Source organism: Sciurus carolinensis, chromosome 4 (genome assembly GCF_902686445.1).
Source record: "Sciurus carolinensis chromosome 4, mSciCar1.2, whole genome shotgun sequence".
In the NCBI taxonomy this organism is placed as follows: Eukaryota; Metazoa; Chordata; class Mammalia; order Rodentia; family Sciuridae; genus Sciurus; species Sciurus carolinensis.
Genome location: NC_062216.1, coordinates 23,319,915 through 23,345,432, shown reverse-complemented (window position 1 = coordinate 23,345,432; position 25,518 = coordinate 23,319,915). Strand labels below are relative to the sequence as shown.

Sequence of the window (25,518 nt, the reverse complement as noted above, 5' to 3'; positions counted from 1 at the left end):
TCTGTTCTTTTCCTAAGGCTTTGAGCTGTAATGTTAGGTCATTTAGTTGTTGACTTTTCATTCTTTTCTGGAATGCGCTCCATGCAATGAATTTACCGCTTTCATAGTGTCCCAGAGATTTTGATATGTTGTATCTTCATTCTCATTGACCTCTAAGAATTTTTTAATCTCCTCCCTGATGTTTTTTGTTATCCATGTTTCATTCAATAGCATATTATTTAGTCTCAAGTGTTGGAGTAATTTCTGTTTTTTATTTTGTCATTGATTTCTACTCTCAGTTCATTATGATCTGATAGAACACAAGGCAGTATCTCTATTTTTTTGCATTTCCTAAGGGCTGCTTTGTGGCATAACACATGGTCTATTTTTGAGAAGGTTCCATGTGCTGCTGAGAAGAAAGTGAATCCACTCTATGAAGCTAATATCACCCTCATACCCAAACCAGGAAAAGACACATCAAGGAAAGAAAATTTTAGACCAATATCCTTGATGAATATAGATGCAAAGATCCTTAACAAAATATTGGCAAACTGTATCCAAAAACATATTAAGAAAATTGCACACCACAATCAAGTGGGGTTCATCCCTCGAATGCAAGGATGGTTCAACATCCGTAAATCAATAAATGTAATCCATCATGTCAATAGACTTAAGGATAAGAATCATATGGTTATTTCAATTGACGCAGAAAAAGCGTTTGACAAAATACAACACCACTTCATGCTCAAAACACTAGAAAAAATAGGGATAGTAGGAACATACCTGAACATTGTAAAGGCTATTTATGCTAAGCCCATGGCCAACATCATTCTTATTGGTGAAAAACTGAAACCATTCCCTTTAAAAACAGGAACAAGACAGGGATGTCCTCTTTCACCACTTCTATTCAACATTGTCCTCGAAACTCTAGCCAGAGCAATTAGGCAGACTAAAGAAATTAAAGGGATACGAATAGGAAAAGAGGAACTTAAGCTGTCACTATTTGCAGATGACATGATTCTATATTTAGAGGATCCAAAAACCTCCTCCAGAAAACTTCTAGACCTCATCAATGAATTCAGCAAAATAGCAGGCTATAAAATCAACACGCATAAATCTAAAGCATTTTTATACGCAAGCGATGAAATAGCTGAAAGGGAAATGAGGAAAACAACTCCATTTGCAATAGCCTCAAAAAAAATAAAATACTTGGGCATCAATCTAACCAAGAGGTAAAAGATCTCTACAATGAAAACTACAAAACATTGAAGAAAGAAATTAAGGAAGACCTTAGAAGAGGGAAAGATCTCCCATGTTCTTGGATAGGCAGAACTAATATTGTTAAAATGGCCATACTACCAAAAGTGCTATACAGATTCAATGCAATTCCAATTAAAATTCCAATGACGTACCTTACAGAAATAGAGCAAGCAATCATGAAATTCATCTGGAAGAATAAGAAACCCAGAATAGCTAAAGCAATCCTTAGCAGGAAGAATGAAACAGGGGGTATCACAACACCAGAACTTCAACTATACTACAAAGCAATAGTAACAAAAACAGCATGGTATTGGCACCAAAATAGACAGGTAGATCAATGGTACAGAATAGAGGACATGGACACAAACCCAAATAAATACAATTTTCTCATACTAGACAAAGGGACCAAAAATATGCAATGGAGAAAAGAAAGCCTCTTCAACAAATGGTGCTGGGAAAACTGGAAATTCATATGCAACAGAATGAAACTAAACCCCTATCTCTCACCCTGCACAAAACTCAACTCACAATGGATCAAGGACCTTGAAATCAGACCAGAGACCCTGCATCTTATAGAAGAAAAAGTAGGTCCAAATCTTCAACTTGTTGGCTTAGGATCAGACTTCCTTAACAGGACTCCCATAGCACAAGAAATAAAAGCAAGAATCAATAACTGGAATAGATTCAAACTAAATAACTTTCTCTCAGCAAAGGAAACTATCAGCAATGGGAAGAGAGAGCCTACAGAGTGGGAGAATATCTTTGCCACTCATACTTCAGATAGAGCAATAATTTCCAGAATATATAGAGAACTCAAAAAACTCTACACCAAGAATACAAATAACCCAATCAACAAATGGGCTAAGGTTATGAACAGACACTTCACAGAAGAAGATCTACAAGCAATCAACAAACATATGAAAAAATGTTCACCATCTTTAGTAATAAGAGAAATGCAAATCAAAACTACACTAAGATTCCATCTCACCCCAATTAGAATGGTGATTATCAAGAATACAAGCAACATTAGGTGTTGGAGAGGGTGTGGGGAAAAAGGTACACTCATACATTGCTGGTGGGACTGCAAATTAGTACAGCCACTCTGGAAAGCAGTGTGGAGATTCCTTAGAAAACTTGGAATGGACCTACCATTTGACCCAGCTATCCCACTCCTTGGCCTATACCCAAAGGACTTAAAATCAGCATACTACAGAGATACAGCCACACCAATGTTCATAGCTGCTCAATTCACAATAGTCAGATTGTGGAACCAACCTAGATGCTCTTCAATTGATGAATGTATAAAGAAACTGTGGTATATATATATATATATATATATATATACATACACACACAATGGAATATTACTCAGCCATAAAGAATGATAAAATGATGGCATTTGCAGGCAAATGGATGAAATTGGAGAATATCATGCTAAGTGAGATAAGCCAATCTCAAAAATCCAAAAGACAAATTATCTCACTGATAAGCGGATGATGATACGTAATGGGGGGTGGGAGCAGGGCAAGAATGGAGGAAGGAGGGACTGTATAGAGTGAAAAGAGAGGTGGGAGGGGTGGGGGGAAGGAAAAAAATAACGGAATGAATGAAACATCATTACTCTATGTAAATGTATGAATATGTAAATGATATGCTGTTACTCCATGTAGAAACAGAAACAACATGTATCCCATTTGTTTACAATAAAAATAAATTTTAAAAAAATCCTGAAATATTGGAAGCCAAATAAATGTTTACCATTGAAATGGTAATACTGAAAAAAAAATAATAAATGACTACGTTACTAGCTTATCTATTTACTATACCATATTTTTTATGGCTACTTTAGAGTATACTCCTTCTACTTGTAAAAATATGTTTGCTGTAGAATACTATATCATGGTAGGCTGGCAGTATCCTCCCACATCTCGTGTTCGCCATGTCTCTTGATTACTTCAGGAGGCCACGTTGAATGATTGACCCGTCCCACCTGGGTTTTAGCAAAAGTACATTCTAAGAATGTTCTCATAAGGACAAATCCAGTAACAATGCGTTTCTCAGAACATAGCCCCATTGTCAAGCAATGCACAACTGTACTTGAATTTTAACAATCTTAATGCGGCAGCTTGAACCAAAGGAATGTTGGTTAAATTTCTTTTCTGATCAGTTAAGAAAGGCTTTGTGAAGACACACAGAAAGTCACCGACAAACAACAGGGGCAAGGTTTTCATTTCCTCCTACACCTAAACTCAAAGTCATAATGAAGCAGTCCCATCATTCATTGCTCTACTCTCATTAGCATTTCTCTTTTCAAGAATGACTTGTGTCATTTCAGAAGGATTGCTGTCACATGAGAGTTCATTATCATGATTCAAACAACTGTTTGCTCATTAAGAGCTGAGAGAAGTGCCCTGACTGGCTGACAAAGTAGGAGACTTTTGCATATTAATTTCTTTGCCCTGGAGGTCTGATCTGGAAACACTTGGGATATAGATGTCACAATGGACTTGAGCACTCAGTTCTCTCCTGCTCTGCCTTTTTTTCATTTATCTTGGAATGATTTCTTATGCCATCTGCTTCTAATCCTTCACCTTCTCTCTCTCTGATTCCCTCCTTGGAGCCTTCATTTGTCTCTCTGTAGTTTTTTAACTTCTAACTTCTAGCTTGCTTACTGCTCTGATAACCTAAGAACTGTTTACTCTACCTGGTTGATTAAATATACCCACGCAGGGGACGGGCTGAGCAAATGCTGCAGGTGCCAAGAGCCTCAGGCTAACACTTGCCCTTGATAGTGCCCTGGGCATAAAGCACAGGTACTTAGTGCCTTATGTTTGCTTGCTGAAAGAAAAATAAAATTAAGTTTCTGTGAACCCGAGGGGTAAGCAGGCCTGCTGGAAGGAAGCAAGGCAAGAAGACAAACTAACACTAAGTATGGAGAGTGAAAAGGCCATTTTGCAAATGTAAATATGAGGGAGAAAGAAGATGAACCAGTTTGGATCATAATTTGCTCTAATTCCATGGATGTGAGAAAACTTAACATTTCAACCAGAGAAAACTGTAATGAAAGACAGGTTTTGGCTGGGTTTGATCTTCTTCTGATTTGTCAAAATCTGAAAGCCAGAAAACCATCGAAAGGAGAGGAGAAGAAACACATGTGTGACAGTTGAGAACTTGAGGATCACCCCCCGTACAGTCCAGAAGCTGCTGAGTCCATGTAGATTCTTCTGAATTGCAGGTAGCTAAGAGCTGGGCTTGTGTTCTGAGAAAAACATGGTCTGTGTGTGGGAAACTGAACTCTGTGCTAGAAGGCAGAGTGCATGCAGCTCTTGGACCTTGGTAGAAGACACACCTTTGCATTCCAAAGAAATAAAGCCATTTTACATAGTGCACTGGATGAGTGAATGTTAAGATTTTATAACTTGCAGATGAAAGGGACTAGGTGCATATGAAATCGTTTAATTGGCAACGTAAGTATTGCAGGCATGTATTATATATTATACGGTGGTCATAAAGTTACTTTGATTTGAAGAAGGACAGACACACCTTGTTAATGAATTCATCATTTTACCTGCATTGGCCTGTTAGGCTTTGGGAAAAAAAAAATGCAATCCAAACGCAACAGCTCTCACACTGAAGTGATGCCACTTGTTGTTTTCCTGTGGAATATCTGTTGTTTAAACTATTTTTCCTATAATTAATAAGAACCATGGCATTTCCAATTCGAGGTAACACACTGGCATGTTCCATTAACAGTGGGTGACTTGAAACGTTTGCTCTAATACCCTTCAATCACACCCCCCACCCCTGATATTTAAGATTTAGGGTAGAAATGAATTGGTCAAGATATTTCTGGAACTGAGTGTGTGTAACTGAGAAGCATTTATTTCTAGAAAATGAAACTAGGAAGCAAGAGGATGTTTTCTTAGAGGACACCTCACTCCCATATTCTCAGTACTACATGGTCCCTGATGAATTTTACTCTGGGTTGATGAACATCTGTCACTTTGAGGTGCTCTGTGACTTTTAGTGTGAAACAACATTTGCATATGTATTGTCCAAAAGGTAAGATGATTCCTTTAATCCTGATACTTCCCTCTTAATAGCTACTTGTTCAAAGTTAAGTAATTTATTCTGTAAAAAATTGCCTTATTGTGTTGGGTTTACAATGGCCTCATAGAGAAAAGGTCAATCAGAAATCAGTTGAACTAAAAGCATTGTTGGTGTCGAGGTCCTTTCCCCCTTTATTCCAGGCAGTGATGATTTGTCCTTGTGCTTGGCACACGGAATAATTCTACGGAGCAGGATCCTGGCCAACATATGCCAATGTATTCTTAATTAAAATGCTGGCAACTCAACATAAGAATTAAGCAGTACCATACTGGATTACAAATCATATTTGTTATGTTCTGCTTGGCATTACTGCTCTATTTAGGAGAAAAAAGAGAAAGACCTGCTAAATGGCTTTGATGGTGGAAGTTTTACAGTCACGTCTTCTCAAGCAGCATCAAGGGCAGTTGTTCCTATCAGAAAAAGTGTGGACCGTCCCTCATGTCAACATTGCAAAGCAGGCTGGGAATGTACACTGTACAAAGTTTGCCCATAAGGATCACTAAATAATTGGTCAGTACTCTGCCAAGTTTCCTTAACATTGGGGCAATGGAAGAAAGCCATTCATCAGCACTGGCTTGGGGAGAAATAATCAGCATTTACCATGTTAGATGTCTTTAATAAAAGCTAGGGCTCATCCAAACTCTGTTGGGGCACCAATGTACAAGAGGGTTTGTTGACCCCACTCTACTTTGTTTAAGAGAGTATAGATTCTGGAGCTAGCTTTCTTGGGTGTGAATTTCAGCTCCAACCATAACTAGATAGTTGGGCAACTTTTCTAAACTATTTCTTACTTCCTTATTTTTAAAATGGAGATAACAAATTTGTAACTTTTGAATTCATGTCAATCACTATAAGATGCCATTATTTCGTAAAATATTAAGAAAGACAAAAACAGTATGTAGTATTGTATTAATCAGTTTTCTATTGCTGTGACAAAATACCTGAGATAAATCAACATATATTGAGTTAAGATATATTTTGGCTTATGGTTTCATAGACTTCAACCCCAGTTGCCTTTGGGCCAGTGACAAAGTGGTACATCACAGTGGGGAGAATATGATAGAAGAAACTGCTCACCTTATGGTAGTTGGGAAGCAATAGGGGGGAAGAGGCCCTGTGGTCCCAATATCCTTGTCAGAGGTATACCCAATGACCTAATGTCCACTTGGCTCTATCTCTTCTTAAAGTTTCTACCACCTCCTGATAGCTCCAGAAGCTGGTGACCGATCCTTTATCACATGGACCTTTAGGGGACACTTTAGATCCTAACAACAGCAAATGTCAAGTAGACAAACAATGAAAGTGACAAAATAAGCAGTTCTGACCAAATGGGTATGTGCACAAGTTATGACCACCACATTGTGACTGTCATTTGATGGTGCTTATTAAATGTCCTCTTCTGTAAGATGTGATCTGACTTATAGACTTGTTAATTTGTGGCAAAATAAATGTCTTAGGGTCCAAGAAATATGGTAGTATCTACTTTATAGGAATAAGTGAATTTATACACGTAAAGCCCTTAGAATAGTTCATGACACACACTGATAGCCAAGATATATGGCCATTACTAGTATTATATCTGTTAGCATTAGCAGAAGAATGACAAGAACCTTCATGAGGGTTCAACTTCAGTAGCTTTGTAAGAGAAATAAGGAGGGACTATTTTTTAACCTGTGTCTAGAATGACAACCTAAGCGTTGAGAAAAATGGAAATGACCTTGTAGTATAAGTTTCCTACAATTTAGTGGAATGCATAATTTTATATGACCACATGGATGTACTTGACACTGCTGACCTGGGACCACAAGTATCTGGTGTCAACTTTCAAGGTCTCTCCCTTAGGGATGACAGTCCCTAGACAAGAGTGATTAGGCCCAGCTGAGAACTCACCTTGAATGAATCCTCTTGCTTGTGAATAATACTTTCTCACTATTATCCATCTAGAAAGCAGTCTGGTCCAAATGGATCTTTTCATCAAAATCAAATTCATGTACTAATGTGGAGAATTCTTAATCTCTGACATGGTTCGAAGTCCAAAACTGAGTGGGAAATAGTTTCTGTATCATCTCCTAGACTTCATCAACTGTGTATCTATTGCCCTCTCTTTGTGCAAGCTTAATTAGTCTCTGCTAATACAATTGGTCTGGATTCTTTCTATGATGGTCAAAATAATTTTGAAGATCTTTCTCTGGCTTTTAATAGAAGAACTGATTTTCTTCAAATGTAAATTTTCTTTCTTTTCTGTTTTCTTCTCCTTTCCTCCTTCCCTCTTCCCCCTTTCTTCTTTCCTTCTTTCCTCCCTATTCTCCCCCGTGGGAGATTACTGGGAAATCCTTCCCCCCAGATTTGCTTATTGTTACCACTAGAAATACATTCAATACCTGCAACCAAGAGCTAAATGCTCTCGCTTTAGGAAAAAAAGTCCTTATTCCTGAGGGTATTTTTTCTTTTTTTTAATTTATGTTTTCTGGCCCATGACATCAAAGTCAATTTATCTAGCTGGGAAAAAAAACCAAAAAACAAAAACCCTGCATTTGTTACTCAAATTATTTTATATATGCAGTGACTAAAACTTGTTTCTGTGACTTCATTTCCCATATCCTGATATGTGGAGCCAGACTTCTCTGTTGCAATTCAGAAACAAGAGAAGACAGTTCATTTCTACTTGCACATAGTCATTTTTATGCCATGGAAAGCTTTTGATTGGAGTTTTCTATTACTGTTCAGACCAGTAGAAGTTTACTCCTATTCCTGAATATATTAAATATAATACTATTTCTTGGCTCAAAGAAATGAAAATGAAATAGGAAAGGACCGTTTTTATTGCTACATATCATCTGAACACGAACTGGTAGAACATTTTTGCATCTTGGTCAGCACAGTAAGCTATATCGAGTTTCAGACTTCTAATTCTATTTGCTGCAGTTGTATTTAAAAAGTAACTAACTCCTAACTGTCAAAAGAATGCAATGTCTAAGTAGACTCGTGAATTGCTGTAATTACACCTAAACAGAGTCAGTGATCCATGATGAGGTACTGGCCCAAGGCAAATGAAGAAACATGTCAAGAAGTACTTAAATCGATTCTACAGAACAAATTTGAGACACTGAATAGTTCTGACTGCGAAGGTATCTGAAACTTCAGAGTCAAGCTCTTTTCAAAGCAATTATTTCATACTAGTTTGCATACTAGCAAGTTGCATGTTCAAAAAGCACATTTTTTTTTTGTTCCTTTTGAGAGATCTGCAGTATGGTATAATACTTAGTAGGAAGAAAATACAAAATCAAAGCCAATCTGTCTAGCTGGGGAAAAGGCTGCATTTGTTACTCAAATTATTTTTAGAGTTTTCTTCCTGTGAAAATTATTGGAATACAAAAACAGGGAGAGGCCAAAGTGTTGGAAAACCACTTTCAATTGACTTTAGCAAATATTTAACAAGTGGCCATGAAGCAAAATGAGGGAAATTGCTAAACAATTTAAAGAGTGGCAAGAAAACAATAGTCAAAGAGATTTGATTTTTGGAAAGATTTTCAAGTTTACGGTAACACACAATCCAGCTGACCTTCACAGCTTGGAGGTTTAGTAAGAGAAGATGGGGAGATAATTAGCTGCATGAGGGAGGGGTAGAGATTGGAAGAAATTGCTTTTCCTTGGCTTTGATCCCATCTCCTACAGCAAAGAAGGAACATGAAGCCAAGTAAGGGTGCAAATTTCTAGAAAATGGTAATATTCAGAGAGAGGGAAAGTATCTCACTCTTCCTGGTAGCCTTTTGATGTTACAAATCTTGGCCCCCTGAACAGGCAGGGATAGAAACACCTCTTAACATAAGTTAGATTTCTTATAAATTATTTGTTCAGTCTACAATGTTGAAGAGTTCCTTCTCCATTGGTCTTATCCATTGTGAATGCTAAACAGTAAGAAAGAAAAATGCAGATTTTTTAAAAAAGGAAACAGATTCAATGATTTCTCAGAAGGCACAATGTAGGGAGTTTATACATCAGTGGTGATAAATAATAAAATTAAACCCTTTAAAGTAATAAGTAACTTCACAAATGATACTTTAATATTTATTCAGATATGACTATGTGTCCAACACAGTTTTAAATTATTTCCCTTTCTTCATTCATTGAACACACATAATTACCCTAGAGGTAGGCACTTTCATTGTTCCTATTTCATCAGGAAGGCCACTGAGGTACAGAAAGTTTGGACAACTTGCCAAGGTGACCTGACACCTGACAGAGCCAAGATTCACGTACTTGCTCCAGAATCTATGTTGTCAATCATTATGTTCTTCCCATACTTGTTTCACAAGTAAACTTTTAATTCTAAAAGAAATGTCTATGAATACCTTTATCCCTCAGGTACATTTATTTTGGGGTTTGAGTTTTGGTTTTCTTAAATAACTTGGCCATTGAGATGTAAACTGATGCTACTGTTTAATTTGGCTACTGCTATTGTAGGCCGGATACCAGAGATGGTTCTAATCAAGTACACATTTTCTAATGATAATAATACTTCACGTTTACCTGGAATATCAAGCTTGTTTTTTATTTATTTATTTATATGTAGTAGGGACTGAACCCAAGTGCTTTATCATCCCATCTTTTTTTTTTCTTTCCCAATTTTAAGACAAAATTATTCTAAGTAGCTCAGGCTGGCCATGAACTTGAGGTCCTCCAGCCTCAGTCTCCCAAACTGCTGGAATTACAGATGTGCACCACCACACTGGGCTCAAACTTGCTTCTGGAGTCACTGGAATATCATTCCGAGCAGTATTGTCACATATATCAAGCATGGGCTTGTTGCAGTATCATAGTGTCATGAATTGGCCAGGAAGAGGTGGGAAGGCAACTTTACCTTCTGTAAAGGTTCAAGTTGTTAAACAATAATTCCACAAAGCAGGGGCAACATCTCCTGGTTCAGTGATATGGAGCTATTCCATGTCACTGAGGTCTACACAAAAAGATTTTGAAGTGAGATTTTGAAGGTAAGATTTACAAGAGGGCAGGTATTGGATGAAAACTGGAGTTGAGAAAGAATGGGGAGGATAGAAAGAGGACAAAACATCAAAATAGACCATAAGCCTTCAATTTATTAAGCACAGAAATCGTGCATGGAGGAGTCAGAGATAAGGCTATATTTTCACTGCAATGAAAGGTGCCACTCTGTTGCTTGGTCTTTTGGTTTCTAGTTCGATGACCATCTGCTGTTCTAGGGAAGGTGTATTGGTCTCTGCAGAGGAGAAAGGCCTTGATTTTTTTCAACTGAATGCAAATATACTCAGAAAGAAAATGGATTTTAAAATAAATGGAAAAAATGATGAGAATGAGAAAATCAGAAGCTGTGATTTTTTTCCTTATGGATTCTGCCCTTTTATGCTTGCTCCCATCCCCAAGGGTGACAGTGGAAAGGGGACAACTGGGTTGGTGAGAGGGTGATGGGCAACTCATGTGACCCTTCAGACTCTCTGGCTGGTGTGTGTGTGTGTGTAAATGTAGACTTTGTATAGATTGTTGTATCCTCTACAAACAATAAACTGGGTAGATTTCACCATGAAAGATTCTTGGCATGAGATGGAACACATATAATATTCTACTGAAACACCACAAAGTTTAAAAAAAAACATTTTAAAGCACTAAAATATAACAAAAACAACCCAGAAAATTGACTGATGCATAACTTCAAGGGCAAATGGCTAAGAGGCAACTGACCCAGTTCACAGTGCTAGACACCAAGGTATTCTCTGGATTGTTTGTGGGAACTAAGTCTGGCTGCAGAACTTACCGAAACATAATACGAATGGTAGAGTAAAATTAAATATCTTTATACTCAATATTTTTCAATATGAAGCACAAAAATAAAATTTTCACTTGTGGTTCTTTATCTTAAGATATAAAACATTGTAGACCCAGTTGAAGTTCTCTGGGTGATCCTTACAAATCACATTTTTCTTATCTGTAAGCTTACTATTGTCTGGAATTTAACATTTGTCATTCCCATGAATTTCTCTATATTCTTACTGTATCTGTAGGCTTGAGATAGTATTGTTTTTCAAATGTAACTTTGAATGAATACATTTGTTCATCTGATTTTTGTGTACTTTGTTTCCAACTTATTATTTTTTGGTTGGCATTATTACTGATTTTAAGATATCCTGATACACACAGTTCTAGTGTCATCATATGAATACATTACAATTTAATTTTTCCATTTTCTCTTCCATGAACACATATTGAGGTTCTTTCCAGTTTTTTGAAACAATGCTGCTATGAACAGTTTTATATGTGTATACTTATATTCATGAACAAAAGTTTCTTGTAGGTATATACCTAGGAGTGGAATTCATTTATGGAATTACTAAACACATATTTATTAAGACACTGTTTTAGGCCCTGGGGACACAAGAAAGAGTAAAACAGATCAAGTCCTTACATTCAAAGATTTTGTGTTCTAGTGAAGGAGATAGATAATAAAATAATTAAAGTAAAATGTACAGTGTATCACATGAATTCTATGAAGAAAAACATACCTGAGAGTGGAAAAGAGAGTAGGGTGGGCCCATTCTTTTCCATCAGGTAGTTATGGAAGGTTATACACTGAAGGTGACCTTTAAGGAGAAGTATAAAGAAGATGAAGGAACCATGGAGGAAGAGCATTTCAAAAAGAAGGAATGGAAAGGCAGAGGTCCCAGAAGGGAACATGCCTGGAACAGAAGAGGCAGCAGAGGCACAAGAAAGACTCAGCAGGTGGTAGGAGTTATCTCTTCAGGGGAGAATGGCAGGGAATGAAGTCAGAGAGATGAGGCCATATCAGTAAATGTAAGGACTAAGGACTCTACCCTGAGAGGGATAAGAAGCCACTGGATGCTTTTGTATATTGCTGTGATCTATTAGAAGGTAATGCAAATATTGGAGAGAAAGATGGTGGTGGTTTGGATCAGTGCCTCATCAAAGGAGGTGGTGTGACCTGGACAGATTCCGGACATAAGAATAACAGAACTCACTGGAGAAGGAAGTATGGTGTCAGGAAAAGAGGAATCAAGGGCGACTCTGGTTTTTCCTCGAACCACTGGAAGGAAGGCTGTCTTTATGGACGTGGAGAAAACTTGGAAAGAGGTTTGTGGAGGAGAGGAAGATCAGAAGCTCAGTTTTGGCATATTAAATTTGATATCACTAGTAAATATCTGAGTGGAGATGTCAAGAAGTCAATTATTTTGTAAAGGGTTAGTGTACGTACATCTTAAACTTACTGTGGTTCCAAAATTGGTCCCCAAATTACTTGTACCTATCTACATTTCATATTGCAGTAACAGCACATGTATTTTAAGATTTTTTTTCCCCATATTGAAAATTTGATGGTGCTAGCTGATATTTTTAAAAATGTTTTATTTTTAAGTATTTTTTAGTGGTCAATGGATCTTTTGTTTTATTTATTTATATGTGGTGCTGAGAATTGAACCCAGGGACTCACACATGCCAGGCAAGTGCTCAACCACTGAACCACATCTCCAGCCCGGTAGCTAATATTTTTATTGTTGACTGTTCTTCTTCCTTTTTTTTTTTTTTTTTTTTTTTGAAGTACTAGGATTAAACCCAGGGTCTTGATTATGCTGGGCAAGTGCTTTACCACTGAGTTAAACCCCAGCCCTGGTGATATTTTCTAACAACAGTACATTTGGTCTAAACCATCTGGATCTTAACTTTACAAGCACCTAATATTCATAACCTAGTGGCTAGGGGTGTTAGTGATATATTTTCCAAAGACAACAATGTTAATAAATGGACTCTACCACATCCTGATATCCTTAGTAAGAAAAGTGAATAGATTTTTTTTTTATTGTTTTTGTCTTTGAGGAAATGGAAATTTCTACAGAGTTGCATAGATTGATCTGGATAATCCTATTATTTTGGCATTTGATGATGATCAAAGTCTTGCTAATATAAACTAATTGGAGGCATTGGAGCTGGGTTGTGATTATAAAAAGAAAGAATTTAATTAATTTTAATTACATATATTAAATAAAACTTTATAAGGCTAATAATGATGACCTAATAGGCATCTTATTATTAGTTATGAGTAACTGTATTCAGAATATTAAAGAACATGCTTGGACTATGCTGGATTTTACTTTTACTGCAGTCGGTGGGTGTTTAAACGTGTGTTATGTTTTTTCTTTTGCATATGCCTACATTTGCTTTTCAATATAATCTGAATAGGAGAATGTGTTTGGACCCACTGCTGTTCATTACTGGGATTGCTTTGTTGTATTAGTAGATACTTGGTGGAGAAGATGTACTCCATTTCTAAAAGTTGTTGATTCTTTTGTTTGTTTGTTTGTTTATGTTGATCAAGAATAACCACGAAGGGAGATGGCTTTTTTTTTTAATATGGAAAAATTTCTAGAAATTTTCATGCTACTATTTTTGTTGAAGACATTTAGAATATGAATTCCATGTCTAGAAGATTTTTTAAAGTGGCAGTTCCACTCAGCTCCCCTTCTGGAGGTTGTCAGTCATGCAGACACAGTGACTAGGCCAGCGGCGACAGCAGCCGGATCTTGGAAGAGCAAGATCCTGAATCAGAAGACCAGAGTTATATTTCAGGCTCCACAACTGGTTAATTAGTTCTATGTTACTTGGCATATCTTTTTACAGTTTTCCATCTCAGTCTTCTTACATTTAAGTGGTTTAAGACATTAAACCCCTTAAGTAATAATATAGTTAAAATATTTTTAAAGTGTAAATATAGGCCTCCTTTCTATAATACTTGAAGTAATTTTGAACTAATTGTTTTCATGAATTTTTTTTATTGACTCAGAAAAATTGAGCATGGAGAGCACAGGGGAGGTGAGCGACGTCAGGGAACCGGTCTTTATGCTGTTCTGAAGTAGCCTGTGAGAAATAAGGAACGTTAGGACACACTCAGAGGAACGGATGAATTCTGGCCTGTTTTTGTTTAATGTTTGTGTATTAGTCAGGGTTCTCTAAGAACAGAACCAACAGGATATATGTATATGTATATATATATATATATATATTTGTAATTTATAATCATATATATATATTTATGATTATCATTATATGATACATAAAATCATATATATACATATGTATGATTATAAAAAGTGAATTTATTAGATTTGCTTATACAGCTAGAAGCTGGATAGTCCACAATGACTGTCTGCAGGCTGGAGAGCTGGAGGAACCAGCAGTCATTCAATCCAAGAAGCTGGAACCTCAGAACAAGAGGGATCAGCAATGCTCTCCCAGTCCAGAACTGAAGGCTTGGAAACTCTCTGGAAAGTCACTGATCAGAGTCTGCTCTGAAAGAGTAAAAGCTGGAATCTGAAGTCCCTGGGCATTCCCAGGAGCCATCAAGAATCCAATCAAGAAGAATTGAGTTTGCATCTGCTGCTGCTTCCTTGTTCTTCCAACTTTTTGTTCCATCCAAGCCTCCAACCTATTGAATCGAGCTGCCCACACTTAGGGTGAGTCTCCTCTTCAGTTTGCTGTGCCACATGCCAATCATTTCTAGAAACATGCTCACTCAGACACCCAGAAGCCTCTTACTCTTAGGCATATCTTAATCTAATCAAGTCGACAATTTAGATTAACCATCACAGTGATAATTGAAATTGTTAACAAATAATTTTCATATCATTTGAATATAACCTAAATTCATATAACTTCAATTATTATCCACCAGCTCGTCTCTCTTTTGTTGAGATTTTTTTTTGAACATCCAAGAATAAAAAAAAAAAAAAAAAACTTTTATTCTGTCCTGCTTGTGGTTATAACTAGTATTTGCATGATGTAGAAGGATGAGTGACTATATATAAAGTACATATTCCTTGAAATGTTTGTCCTGTCTTCTCCCCACCATTTCTCTTCCTGCTTCTTTAAATTTATCTATACTTATTAGCGTGGTTATACCCTGGGTTCTAGATCAAACAGTCTCAATTTTGGCCATATGCAAGAATCTCTGGACAGCAGCTTAGAAACCTAACCATGCCAGTCTAGCAATCTGCTCTCCTATTCTGGGCCCAGCACAAATTTAGTCACTCAACTCTTGCCTCATCTCATCAGAACTGTCTCTATTTCCTGCCTTTTTCGTGTGTCCTTCTGAAGCTGTTGTTCTGGCTTTCACTTGATTGAACTCCTGAAGGACTAGTTCGTCCTGTGCTTCATCTCCTGCATCTGGATCCTGACACCTGCTTCCATAATTGCCTTGGGTGCATTCCATTGGAGTAAGATTGAACTTTTCCACTGGCCCATCATCCAGCTCCTGACCTCCTCACTTGCAGACAGCCCAATACTGAAGGTGTCTACATTTACCAAACAGAGCCGATCGGGGCCCTGCTTATTGCTTTTTCTAGATTCCCCTGACATCCCTTTGCCTCTCCATAACTATGTCAACTGCTTCTGGGATTTTAGAAGGTGACCTGCCAGTCCAACAGGTCTCTCCAATATCTGGGTCCTGAGTCAGGTTCTAATGCCCCAGCGTAGGACCTCTTTATCAGTTTGTTTCTTATACAAAATTTCCTTCAAAGAAGATTTTCTCTTAAGACTGTTATGTATCTCATGTGGTCAAAAGACTTCAATGTCCTTAGTTATTTGCTGTATGTGCAAATATACACCAGAGGTGACCAAGTTCTTTGGAACAGAAATTAGTAGAACTCAGTGTAAGAGGGTAGGGAAAGGGAAGGTACTGATGTATGAGGGTGATTAAATTATGCTATATGCATGCATAAATATGGCATAATGAATCCCACTGTTCTATATACTTACTATGCACTTATAAAATAAATTAATCCAAAAAGAAAACTCAGTATGCACGTATACCCCCTTTCCACACCAAACAAAACTAAACCCAACCAACCCAACCCAAAACCAACTCTAAAGGATACAAAAACAGCAACTTATTTTAAATAATGAAACATTTTATCAGAGACTTAGTGACTCTAGAAGGGTACAGTCTGCAATGTCTGATGAATATTAGCCATTGACTTTGGAATGCTGGGCGATGACAAGAGAAAACTCATTAATAATACAGTAGTTATTAACTAAATTAGCACCCCACTGCCCTGAGAAAAGGGACCAAAGCATGATTTTGATGGCTCCTAGAATTACCAAATGATGAAAGGGAACTTCAACACAAAAATTATGGTCTGTTCACTTGAATTCATCCTTTGGTGATAAATGAATTGCTTTTTTTGCCATTTTTGACATGGCAATTCTTTTGGAAGCAGCTGTTTTGCAAGTAAATATTGATGGAACCATATGTAGTTTGAAAACTTGGGAAACTGGGGTGACATGTAAGTATACTTCTAATGAAGAATTATTTTTTTTCCAAGATTGGTGGGTTTTTAAAAACCCTAATAGAATCAGAAATACTCAATTTTATTTCTATCAGAAGCAAAATGATAAGAAAAATAAATTCTTGTGGAGAAGATATACAAAATTTAGAATGACATAGCTAATTAAATGAATAGATTAATAAGTTTTTTACTGCCCTCTGCTGTTAGTTTCTAAAAGAAATAAAGCAAAAATGACTATACAAACTGACAAGGTAAATTAGTTGAGCAAATTTGTTGGGGGTAAAAAAATTGCCTGCCTCCAAATCCACCATTTCCACCCACTAATTATAAGACTTACTTCATGCTTAGGAGCAATGATTTGTAAAACTAAGAAACCAACACTAGTAAAGTGCAGATTAGCCGACATAGGGTGAAAGGTATAGTTTGTAATCCTTGAAATACTGAGCATGGGGAAATACCAATGTTTCAATTTTTAGCCAGTGATGTCTATTTTACTATTTTTTCAAAGTACAATTTTTTGAATTTGCTTTTTTATATTTACGTAATTTAGGTAAGGCCTTCATCATTAATAAAAGCAAAACTTGCAAACTAAATGAATGAATGCTTATTTTTGTAGCATAATCCTGACTTGAAATGCTGCTTGCATTTTGACATACAAAATTGAGAAATGAGAAAAAAATAAAGATAACAGGTAACACTAATATAGCACTTACTAGGTGTAAGGCATTCTTTTTTTCCCCACGTTATTTAATTCAACCACCATAAACAGAATGAGGTCCGAATGATTAGAATTGCCTCTTTGCAGATGAAGAAATGAATCAGAGAGAGCTAAAGCAACTTGACTAAGGTGACTTTGCTGGTAAAAGGTTGAGTTATGACTGGAAGCTCTGCAGGATGACTCCAGGCCCTGTTCTTTAACCTTTTTGCACAGGAAAAGGTATAAACTCTGCAATTAAAGAGGTAGGTGGGATTTACAGAAACTGCAATGGGCATGGTGGTGTGAGGCGTAAGTGACCAGCGGACACGCATGTTATTCTACTTTTCTGCTGCACCCATGCTTCAGTGGCCAGAGTCTGTGCAGGAAGAACTGACCTGTAGTGCTCCTGTGCCTATCTTTTCCAAATACATGCTGACTTCCTCCAGGTCTTTGCATGTATGAGTTCTTTGCCATTTCTCAAAGTCATAGCCCAGATGGTCCGCGACAACAGAAATCTGCTGCCAGGGGCACCTGGTCCTACTAGTATCTGCAATTTGGGATGCTTTGCCTTGCAGGTACTTAATGAAACTCTACCTCTGTGACCAAAGGGCTAACCACTCAGAAAGTCTTTCCTCCACCCACATTAAAGGAAACTTCAACGTCAATAAAATCATTTGATTTTCATAATAAAAACTTCTTACCTGACTCGAGGAGTTGGGTTTCCGGTGACTCTGCACTCCAAATGAACTCGACTTCCTTCAGCGACTTCTTGGCTCCTCAGCTTTTGGATGAACCGGGGCGCAGTGGGGAAATGGAGTGCCTTTTGGGGCTGTGGGTGAGAGATGCTGTTGCGCGGCCGCGCCAGGTCCTCGTCTGCCTGGTGGCCATGCCTGGCCTCCGGGAACTTGATCTCGGCTTCCACCTCCTGTTGGTCTTCAGTGGGGCTCTGGCTGGCTGAGGCGCCCATCAGCGCAGATGGCTGATTTTTAGGAGACAGGTACCCACTGTCCGGGGATGAGGACTCCCCGTTGGGGCTTCTGTTCCTTGGCTTTGCCGCTTCTCTAAATATGGATGTCAGCTCCTCTATGAAGTTAGCTGCCTTGTCGCACAGCTGGCTCTGGGGGCCAGCCTTGCTTTGATGTGCAGGTTTGGGCTTTGCAGTTGTGCTGGGAGCTTTTGCGCCTCGCTTCTCCGCCTTGCGGAGGCTCCGGATGTAGCTGGGGCTGGCGAGCAGGGGTGACATGGTGGGCTTCCTCCTGGAAGTGGGCGAAGCCACAGCCTCTGTTGGGTCTTCTGCCAGGGGCTGGATGGGTGTTGGCCTGTTCTCCTGAGTTTTTCCTGAAGAGATCTGCTTGCCCGATTTGGTCTCCTTGTGGGAAGGATTTTCAGAGAGGCTTACGGGAGAGGTGTTGAAAATCCTCGAGATCTCCTTTTCTGAGTCGAAATCTTCCATCTCAGAGTTGGCTATGGCTCTCCGGGCCAGATCAAGGCTCTTGTTAATCTCTTCCTGGCTGAGAAAAGCAGAGAGTCCCGGGGAGAAGTCAGCATTCTTGCTTTCTTCCTGCACGTCTGATAAGGAATCATAGAAGGAGTCGTGGGAGGAAGTCTCTGACATATTGCAACAGCCTTCATACACCCTTTGCCTTCAACAGGGAGGCCAGACAACAGGCAAGCCCTGGAAACCTGTTTTCTTCGTGTGTTCTGAAAGACAACAGAATCATCAATAGTACTAATCATTTTTTTCCCTATTTTTTTCATAACACTACTAATGCACAAATTGGGAGAAATGGTAAACAGATATATCAGCTTTCTCTATTCTATGAGTTGGAAGAAAGATCATACATACCCGTATTTATCATTTATGGATTTAATATATACTCTGTGAGTATCAAGTGTCTCACTAACCCTGTTGAATAACTATTCCAGGGCATTCTGTATTTCTCATAGACTCCCTCTTCCCACCCACTTACTTCATTAAAGCTTTCATTAGTGTTTTGCAATTAGGAGCCTGTTGATATTTTAGTAAGACTGCTCATCTGACTCTGAACCACAAAATATATTCTAATGATTCCGATTTTCATTTGCTTGTGGATTTCAGTGAAATACTCCATACTTTATGTCCCGTCCTTTCCTCGTGTTTGTTCAGTAATGCTCTTTCATATTCACTCATTCCACATGACTCCAGGAGATATTAATAATCACTTACAAAGTTGCAGGTGCTGGAGGGACAGCTTTGTTCCACACCAGGGCCTTGTAAACTTTCTCTTTAGGCCAGACAGTAAATGTATTATTTTTGCTTTATTACTATATAGTCTCTGTTATAATTACCCCACTTGTTGTGGTAGCATGAAATCAGCCATGACTATGTGCCAATAAAACTTTATTTGTGGACACTGGTATTTGAATTTTATATTATTTTAAAAGTAAAAAATAATATACTTCTTTTGGTGTATTTTACAACACATTGCAAAATGCAAAGGGCAGTCATGGTTTTCAGGCTGTACAAAAATAGTCACTAGGATGGTTTTTAGCCCAGGGGTTGAGGTTTGCTGTCTCTTGATCCAGAATGATGACATAGTCTTTATGTTCGAGGAGTTAAAGGTCATGTGGGGTGGTAATATGGGGGAAGTGGGGAGAACATTGAATAAATTATACAGAATAGTATAAAACTTTGATAGGCCCCCAAAGGAAAGTGGAAAGATCCCAGAACTATGACAGCCTAATGTAATCTTGAAGGACATGTGAACGAACTATGTGCTTTGCATAGAATATTGATATGGGACTATCATCGGAATTAAATAAAAGTTATTTCATTATCTGTAAAATAACTGGGCATCAATTTAAATTCTACCGTATTTTTTAGTTGTTGTTGGACCTTTATTTTATTTATTTGTATGCGGTGCTAAGAATCAAACCCAGTGCCTCACACATGCTAGGCAAGTGCTCTATCACTGAGATACAACCCCAGCAACCCCTACTGTTATTTTGAATTAAATATTGTGAGGCAATGACTCTCTTGTTACTGGAAGTGATATTTTTTCCTATGTAGTGTTCATAGACTAATGGGGAGAAAGATCTAGAAAATCTCAAATGATCAAGACTGAGTCCTGGAGTCACTAAAGGGAACTTTGGGGACATGAGGAGCTCAACTTTGTAAGTTGTGTCTGGCATCATGAGTGAATCTGGTAGGACATTCCCCAGAAGGATCTTAAGAGGGCCATCTTGAGCTGCTCATTTAGAAGCAGCTTCCCACCTAGAAGTCTATGATCTCAAAGAACACTCTGCAGGAATTGAGGGGGGTTCCAGAAATTTGTCTCAAGAATTTAGCCACCAGATAGGATGCTGTGTAATTCAAAAAAAGTCATTTGATAAGACATCCTACAGCTCAGTGTTAACTTACCGTATATTTTGTTGAGTATTGGACTGTTGTCTAGATGTCTTTCTGAATTCCAAATTCTCCACATGCTAGTCCTACTTCACCTACTAACCCATATTTCCCACAATTCTTCAAGTAAATTCTATAAAGCTGTTGGAAGGATCCTGTCACTCTCCTCCCCTTTTATTAACTCAAACATCCCTTTTATTCTTTGTCTTGCCTGTGCTCCACATTGGAACCATCCAAACTGCTCTCTTATTATTCAAATATTGTCCATTTATGGATAAAAGTTGTATTCAGTACATTTTGATTACTTGAATATGTTTTGTTCATGAGAAACAGGCAGTTAAAGTATAATTTTGAAAAGGAAAAACCCATGAAAAACATAAACAAGTATAAAGTAAATAAGCATTCAAGATTTTACTTAATTAATTAATGATGAAACCAGTTAAGAAGTTACAGCCATTTCAAAAAAGGCTCTGAAGAACAGACATAAGTAAGCAACTAGGAATGAATTTGCTAGTAATTTTGTAACTGGTTAATATCTATCGAGCTGTAAAATGTAATGTTTAGAATAACTTATACTAGGAAAAAATTTGCATACCTGTGAACAAGTATGACTTGTACCGTTATCAGATTTCTGAAATTTACAGAGTTATCAAATTGCCTAGTAAAGAACAATGAAATGCACAGATCCCACAGAGTCAGATGACCCTGGAAAATCAACCACAGCCCATGCAGCATTTCAAAGAGAATTCAGTATCATTTTGTCTATTTTATAGTTTGTCCTGAGAAGGCAGGTTGATCATTCAGTAGAGTTCCTAAGCTCAGTTAGCAGACATGGTAGATAACACTAGGAGAAGCCGAGGATCAGGATCAATGCTTATAACATGTGAGGAGAGAAAAAGAATTAAACAACATGAACCCCCAGAGACATGAAGATGGGAAGGGAGACACCCTTGGACTGAATGTATGTTTGTGTACTGAAGATAAAATCGCCTGTGTTTTCATTTCTTGCAAAATTTATTGTTTGCAAGAGAAGCTATTGTTTCTTTGGCCTGGGAGAATTTCAGTTTTTGTATTGAGCGCAGTCCTAAAAGAGATTGGGTAACATTTGTGTCCACTATGCCTAAAGTAAGCTGGGCTAAAAATCCAAGTAGACAATTGGAACAAAATTGTTGATTCTTTAAGTGAATAACTGGAAACATCAACTGAGTTAGATGTGCTCCATACAGAAGAATACCCATTTAAAGTTCATTATGGAGTATCTATTACATGCACAGTAATATGCTAGGGATGGGGATATAACCATGAAAAAGACCAAGTTTTTGCCCTCATGGAACTTAGCCTGTAAGGGATACAACTAAGTAATACAGGCATCTGACTTAGTGAATCAAATGCTGTAATGAGAGAAAAACAAAGTGCTGTGATAGCACCTGGAAGGGTCAGCATCAGGCAAAATTTTATGGGAGAAATAAGTCTGACAGAATGATACTTGGCAATTGATTGAATGCAGAGGCGATGCAGAGGCAGGATTATAGGTTTCTTACCTAACAAGAAGATAGGCCCTGCTATTACCTCACATGCTGTGAGTGGAGGAACACGTATTAAGGAGAGAGAAAAAAAAAGCTTAATTTTGATTTCAGCCCTTTGCCTTTGAGGGACTTCTGGTATGGATTTCCAGAAGGCAATGTGAGATGCTGGTCCAGAGTTCAGGAGATGGGAGAGCAGAGCAGTCCTGGGAATTACTGACCTGTGGGTGGCTCCTGAAACTACAGGGATGGATGAGCCAGTGGAGGAAGTAAGGAAAGAGGGAGTAAGGAAAAGAATCATCCAGAGCTCTGGAGGAAAACCAGGAGAGTGGGTGTCATGGAAATTGGCAAAGAAAATGTCTCATGAAGGAGGGAGTGTCCTTTTGACTCCAGCAACTGGGAACATTTAGCACCACTGGCGACAGCAGTTTTGGTGTGTGCTTCAGAGATATAAAGCAGACTGCTGTGAAAAGAAAGGAAGTATAGGCTGCAAGTCCAGTTGACGGTGGTGGGATCTGAGGAAAGTAGAGACATAGGTGGTGGTAGGACAAAAGGGTGGAATCTAGCCAAGTTTTAAACTTTTTTTTCTTTTCAGGATGGGGGAACAGGAGGGTGCTTCAATGCTAATGGAATTGAACAGGCAGGAGCTGAAAATAGAGGTAAAAAAGTGGGGCGGTAAGTGCCCCACTGGGGTTCAATCCATGGCACAAAAAAAGGTGGGGTTGACTTGTAGATGGCTGTTAGAACACAAAGGAGACAGGGTGGGGCTGTTCTTCCATTGCCCAAGAAGAGAAGTAATAAAGTGTGTGTGTGTGTGTGTGTGTGTGTGTGTGTGTGTGAGAGAGAGAGAGAGAGAGAGAATATGATGTCCAGATAAAATTTATTTTTGAAGGAAAGGCGAGTTCTTGTTTGAAACAGCTTTGCATTTGGAAACTTTTGAGGACAGGAGACAATTTGAAATACTTGGTGTAGGGAAAGGAAGAAAGTTTCCTGAGAAGGATTTATGGGCCGAGGTGGGAGCTTGGTTGAAGTTAGATGTCAGGTACTGGTGGTGTCATTAATCTGGGTGATCGTGCAATTCTCACCAGCAGAGTTCAGATGTCCAGGTGAAGGTGTGCAGATAGACGATCCAGGTTGTGACAGGCAGGAAAGATGGAGGGGAAGTGGGCAATAGTGTTGGGAATATCGGCAGGGAGAGGCGAGCCTGAAATCTATGCCGGCCTGGAATTCTTAGGTAGGAGCTGGAACATACAGAAGTTACGGGACTAAAGACCCAGAGGAAGCAAAGGACAGGTGTAGTGAGAACAAGCAAGGGAGAAATCCAAAGGGATTTTTTTGTGTTCAGACAGTGAAATATCTGAATTGAATGTTTGAGAGATAGAGCTTTCTGATTTCTGACTTCAGTTTTAAGAAGTAAAATTGACAGGTGCACTAAAATAGGCTGGAAGTCATCATCTAGAGCTTATATCAATTATTATATTAATTATATGATATTAATACATCATATTCTTTTTATAACAAATATAAAATTACATATTACAAAATTATATTACATACTATATTTAAATTAAAAAAAATCTAATTAGTTATACATGATAGCATGATGCATTTTGACACATACATAAATGGAGCACAACTTCTCGCTCTTCTAGTTGTATGTGATGTACAATCACACTGATTATATAATCATATATGCACTAGGGTAATAATGTCCGATTTGTTCTGCTATCCTTCCTACCCCCATGTCCCTCCCCTCCTTTCACTCTCCTCTTTCTAACCAAAAGTACCTCTATTCTTCCCTAGCCCTTACCACCTATAAATTTTTACAGGTATTCCACATCTGGGACAATGGGACAAAATGGATTTAAGGTATATGTACCATTAGAATAATCTGTGTTTAAGGAATGTGGTCTGACATTTGATAAGCATATGCATTGTGAAATTATCAGCACAATCCCACTAGTTACCATTTTCTAAACCTCAAATAGTTACATTTTCTTTTTTTCTTTTGTTTGGTGAGACACTTAAGCTCTTCCCTCCTGACTACAGGTAGAGAATGATCTTGTGATTGACTCTTTTTGTGGACCAACATCAGATCTGAGTAGTTGTACCAGAGACTTTATGGCTCACAAAGCCTGAAATATTTATCTGGACTTTTACAGAAAAAGTTTGCAGGTCCCTACTGTAAAACATTAACTACCTAATAAATTCATATAACATATTTAAAAACTAATAATGGTGACAATGATCTTGATAATAACATTGGCCCACCATGGCCTGCTTAGCAGGAGGTAGGTATTGTGCCAAGAGCTATTATGTAGATTATTTCATTTGAAATCCTCACAATAGACCCCAACTGAGAAATAAGGAAACTGAGGCAGAACATCTGAATAGGAGAACTGAGATCCAAGTGCAGGCAGTACTCCAAAGCACATGATCTTAACCGTGAACTTTACTTCCATTACGTTATTTTTTTCACAACCAAGAATCCTAAGTACTTACTCTAATGAAACTGAAGATCTAAAATAAAAGTTCCAGTATTAATTGAGTTGTATTTTAGTACAAAGTAAACTTAATATGCTAAAGTGTCATGAACACCTCTGTGAGAAAGCTTAACTCAAACATTGAGTGATGAAAAAATATTCAGTTCTTACTTTTAAATAGGGAGTGTTTGCTGGAGGCATGTTATCTCACCTGCTTATTAACTTAAATTTTGGTTTTAAAGAGGCGCCATCTGACAGGATCCAGTTGTCAGGATTAGGTATAGCTTAAAAACTGCTTGCACAGTGAAAAAGAAAATAATAGCTTTCTGGTGTATCTGGTTCAGATTCCATTTGCAATACAGTTATTGCTGCTGGGACATGCACATGGTCTAGGGAAAATGATCCTTCAAGGTGGATGGACAAGGGAGGTTTCCAGACGGCCCAAGTTTACTGGAAAATTAGGCTTCAGAGATTTCCGTGTCAGTCAACACCCCAAAATTAAAAGGTCATAATCAAAAGGAATGAAATACAACTGCAAACATCTCCATTATTTACCTGAGATTTCATGTTTTATGTCAAATAGCACACTTGGTAATTCAGTGTTGGTGTGATAGATGTCAAAAATGAAGTAGAATAAAAAGATGCATTTATAATGCTTTTAGTGAATAGAGAGGAAGTCAGGTGGGTGCTGCCAATGGTGGTGTTTGTACCTTAGTAAGGAGCATTGGAAGATTTTGAAATTTTGAGGAGTAAAGGGGTT

At 38.0% G+C, this 25,518-nt stretch overlaps 1 protein-coding gene across 3 annotated transcripts in view; it reads right to left on the bottom strand.

Annotated features, from left to right (window-relative positions):
• The window catches only part of Palld (palladin, cytoskeletal associated protein), a 371,690-nt gene that overhangs the window by 338,014 nt on the left and 8,158 nt on the right, over nucleotides 1–25,518 (bottom strand). For all 3 annotated transcript variants that reach the window (XM_047548533.1, XM_047548534.1, XM_047548536.1), the window contains exon 2: nucleotides 18,069–19,068. In XM_047548533.1, coding sequence (XP_047404489.1) covers nucleotides 18,069–18,982 — 914 coding nt within the window. In that variant the 5' untranslated portion in view covers nucleotides 18,983–19,068. The remainder of the gene's footprint in view (nucleotides 1–18,068; nucleotides 19,069–25,518) is intronic.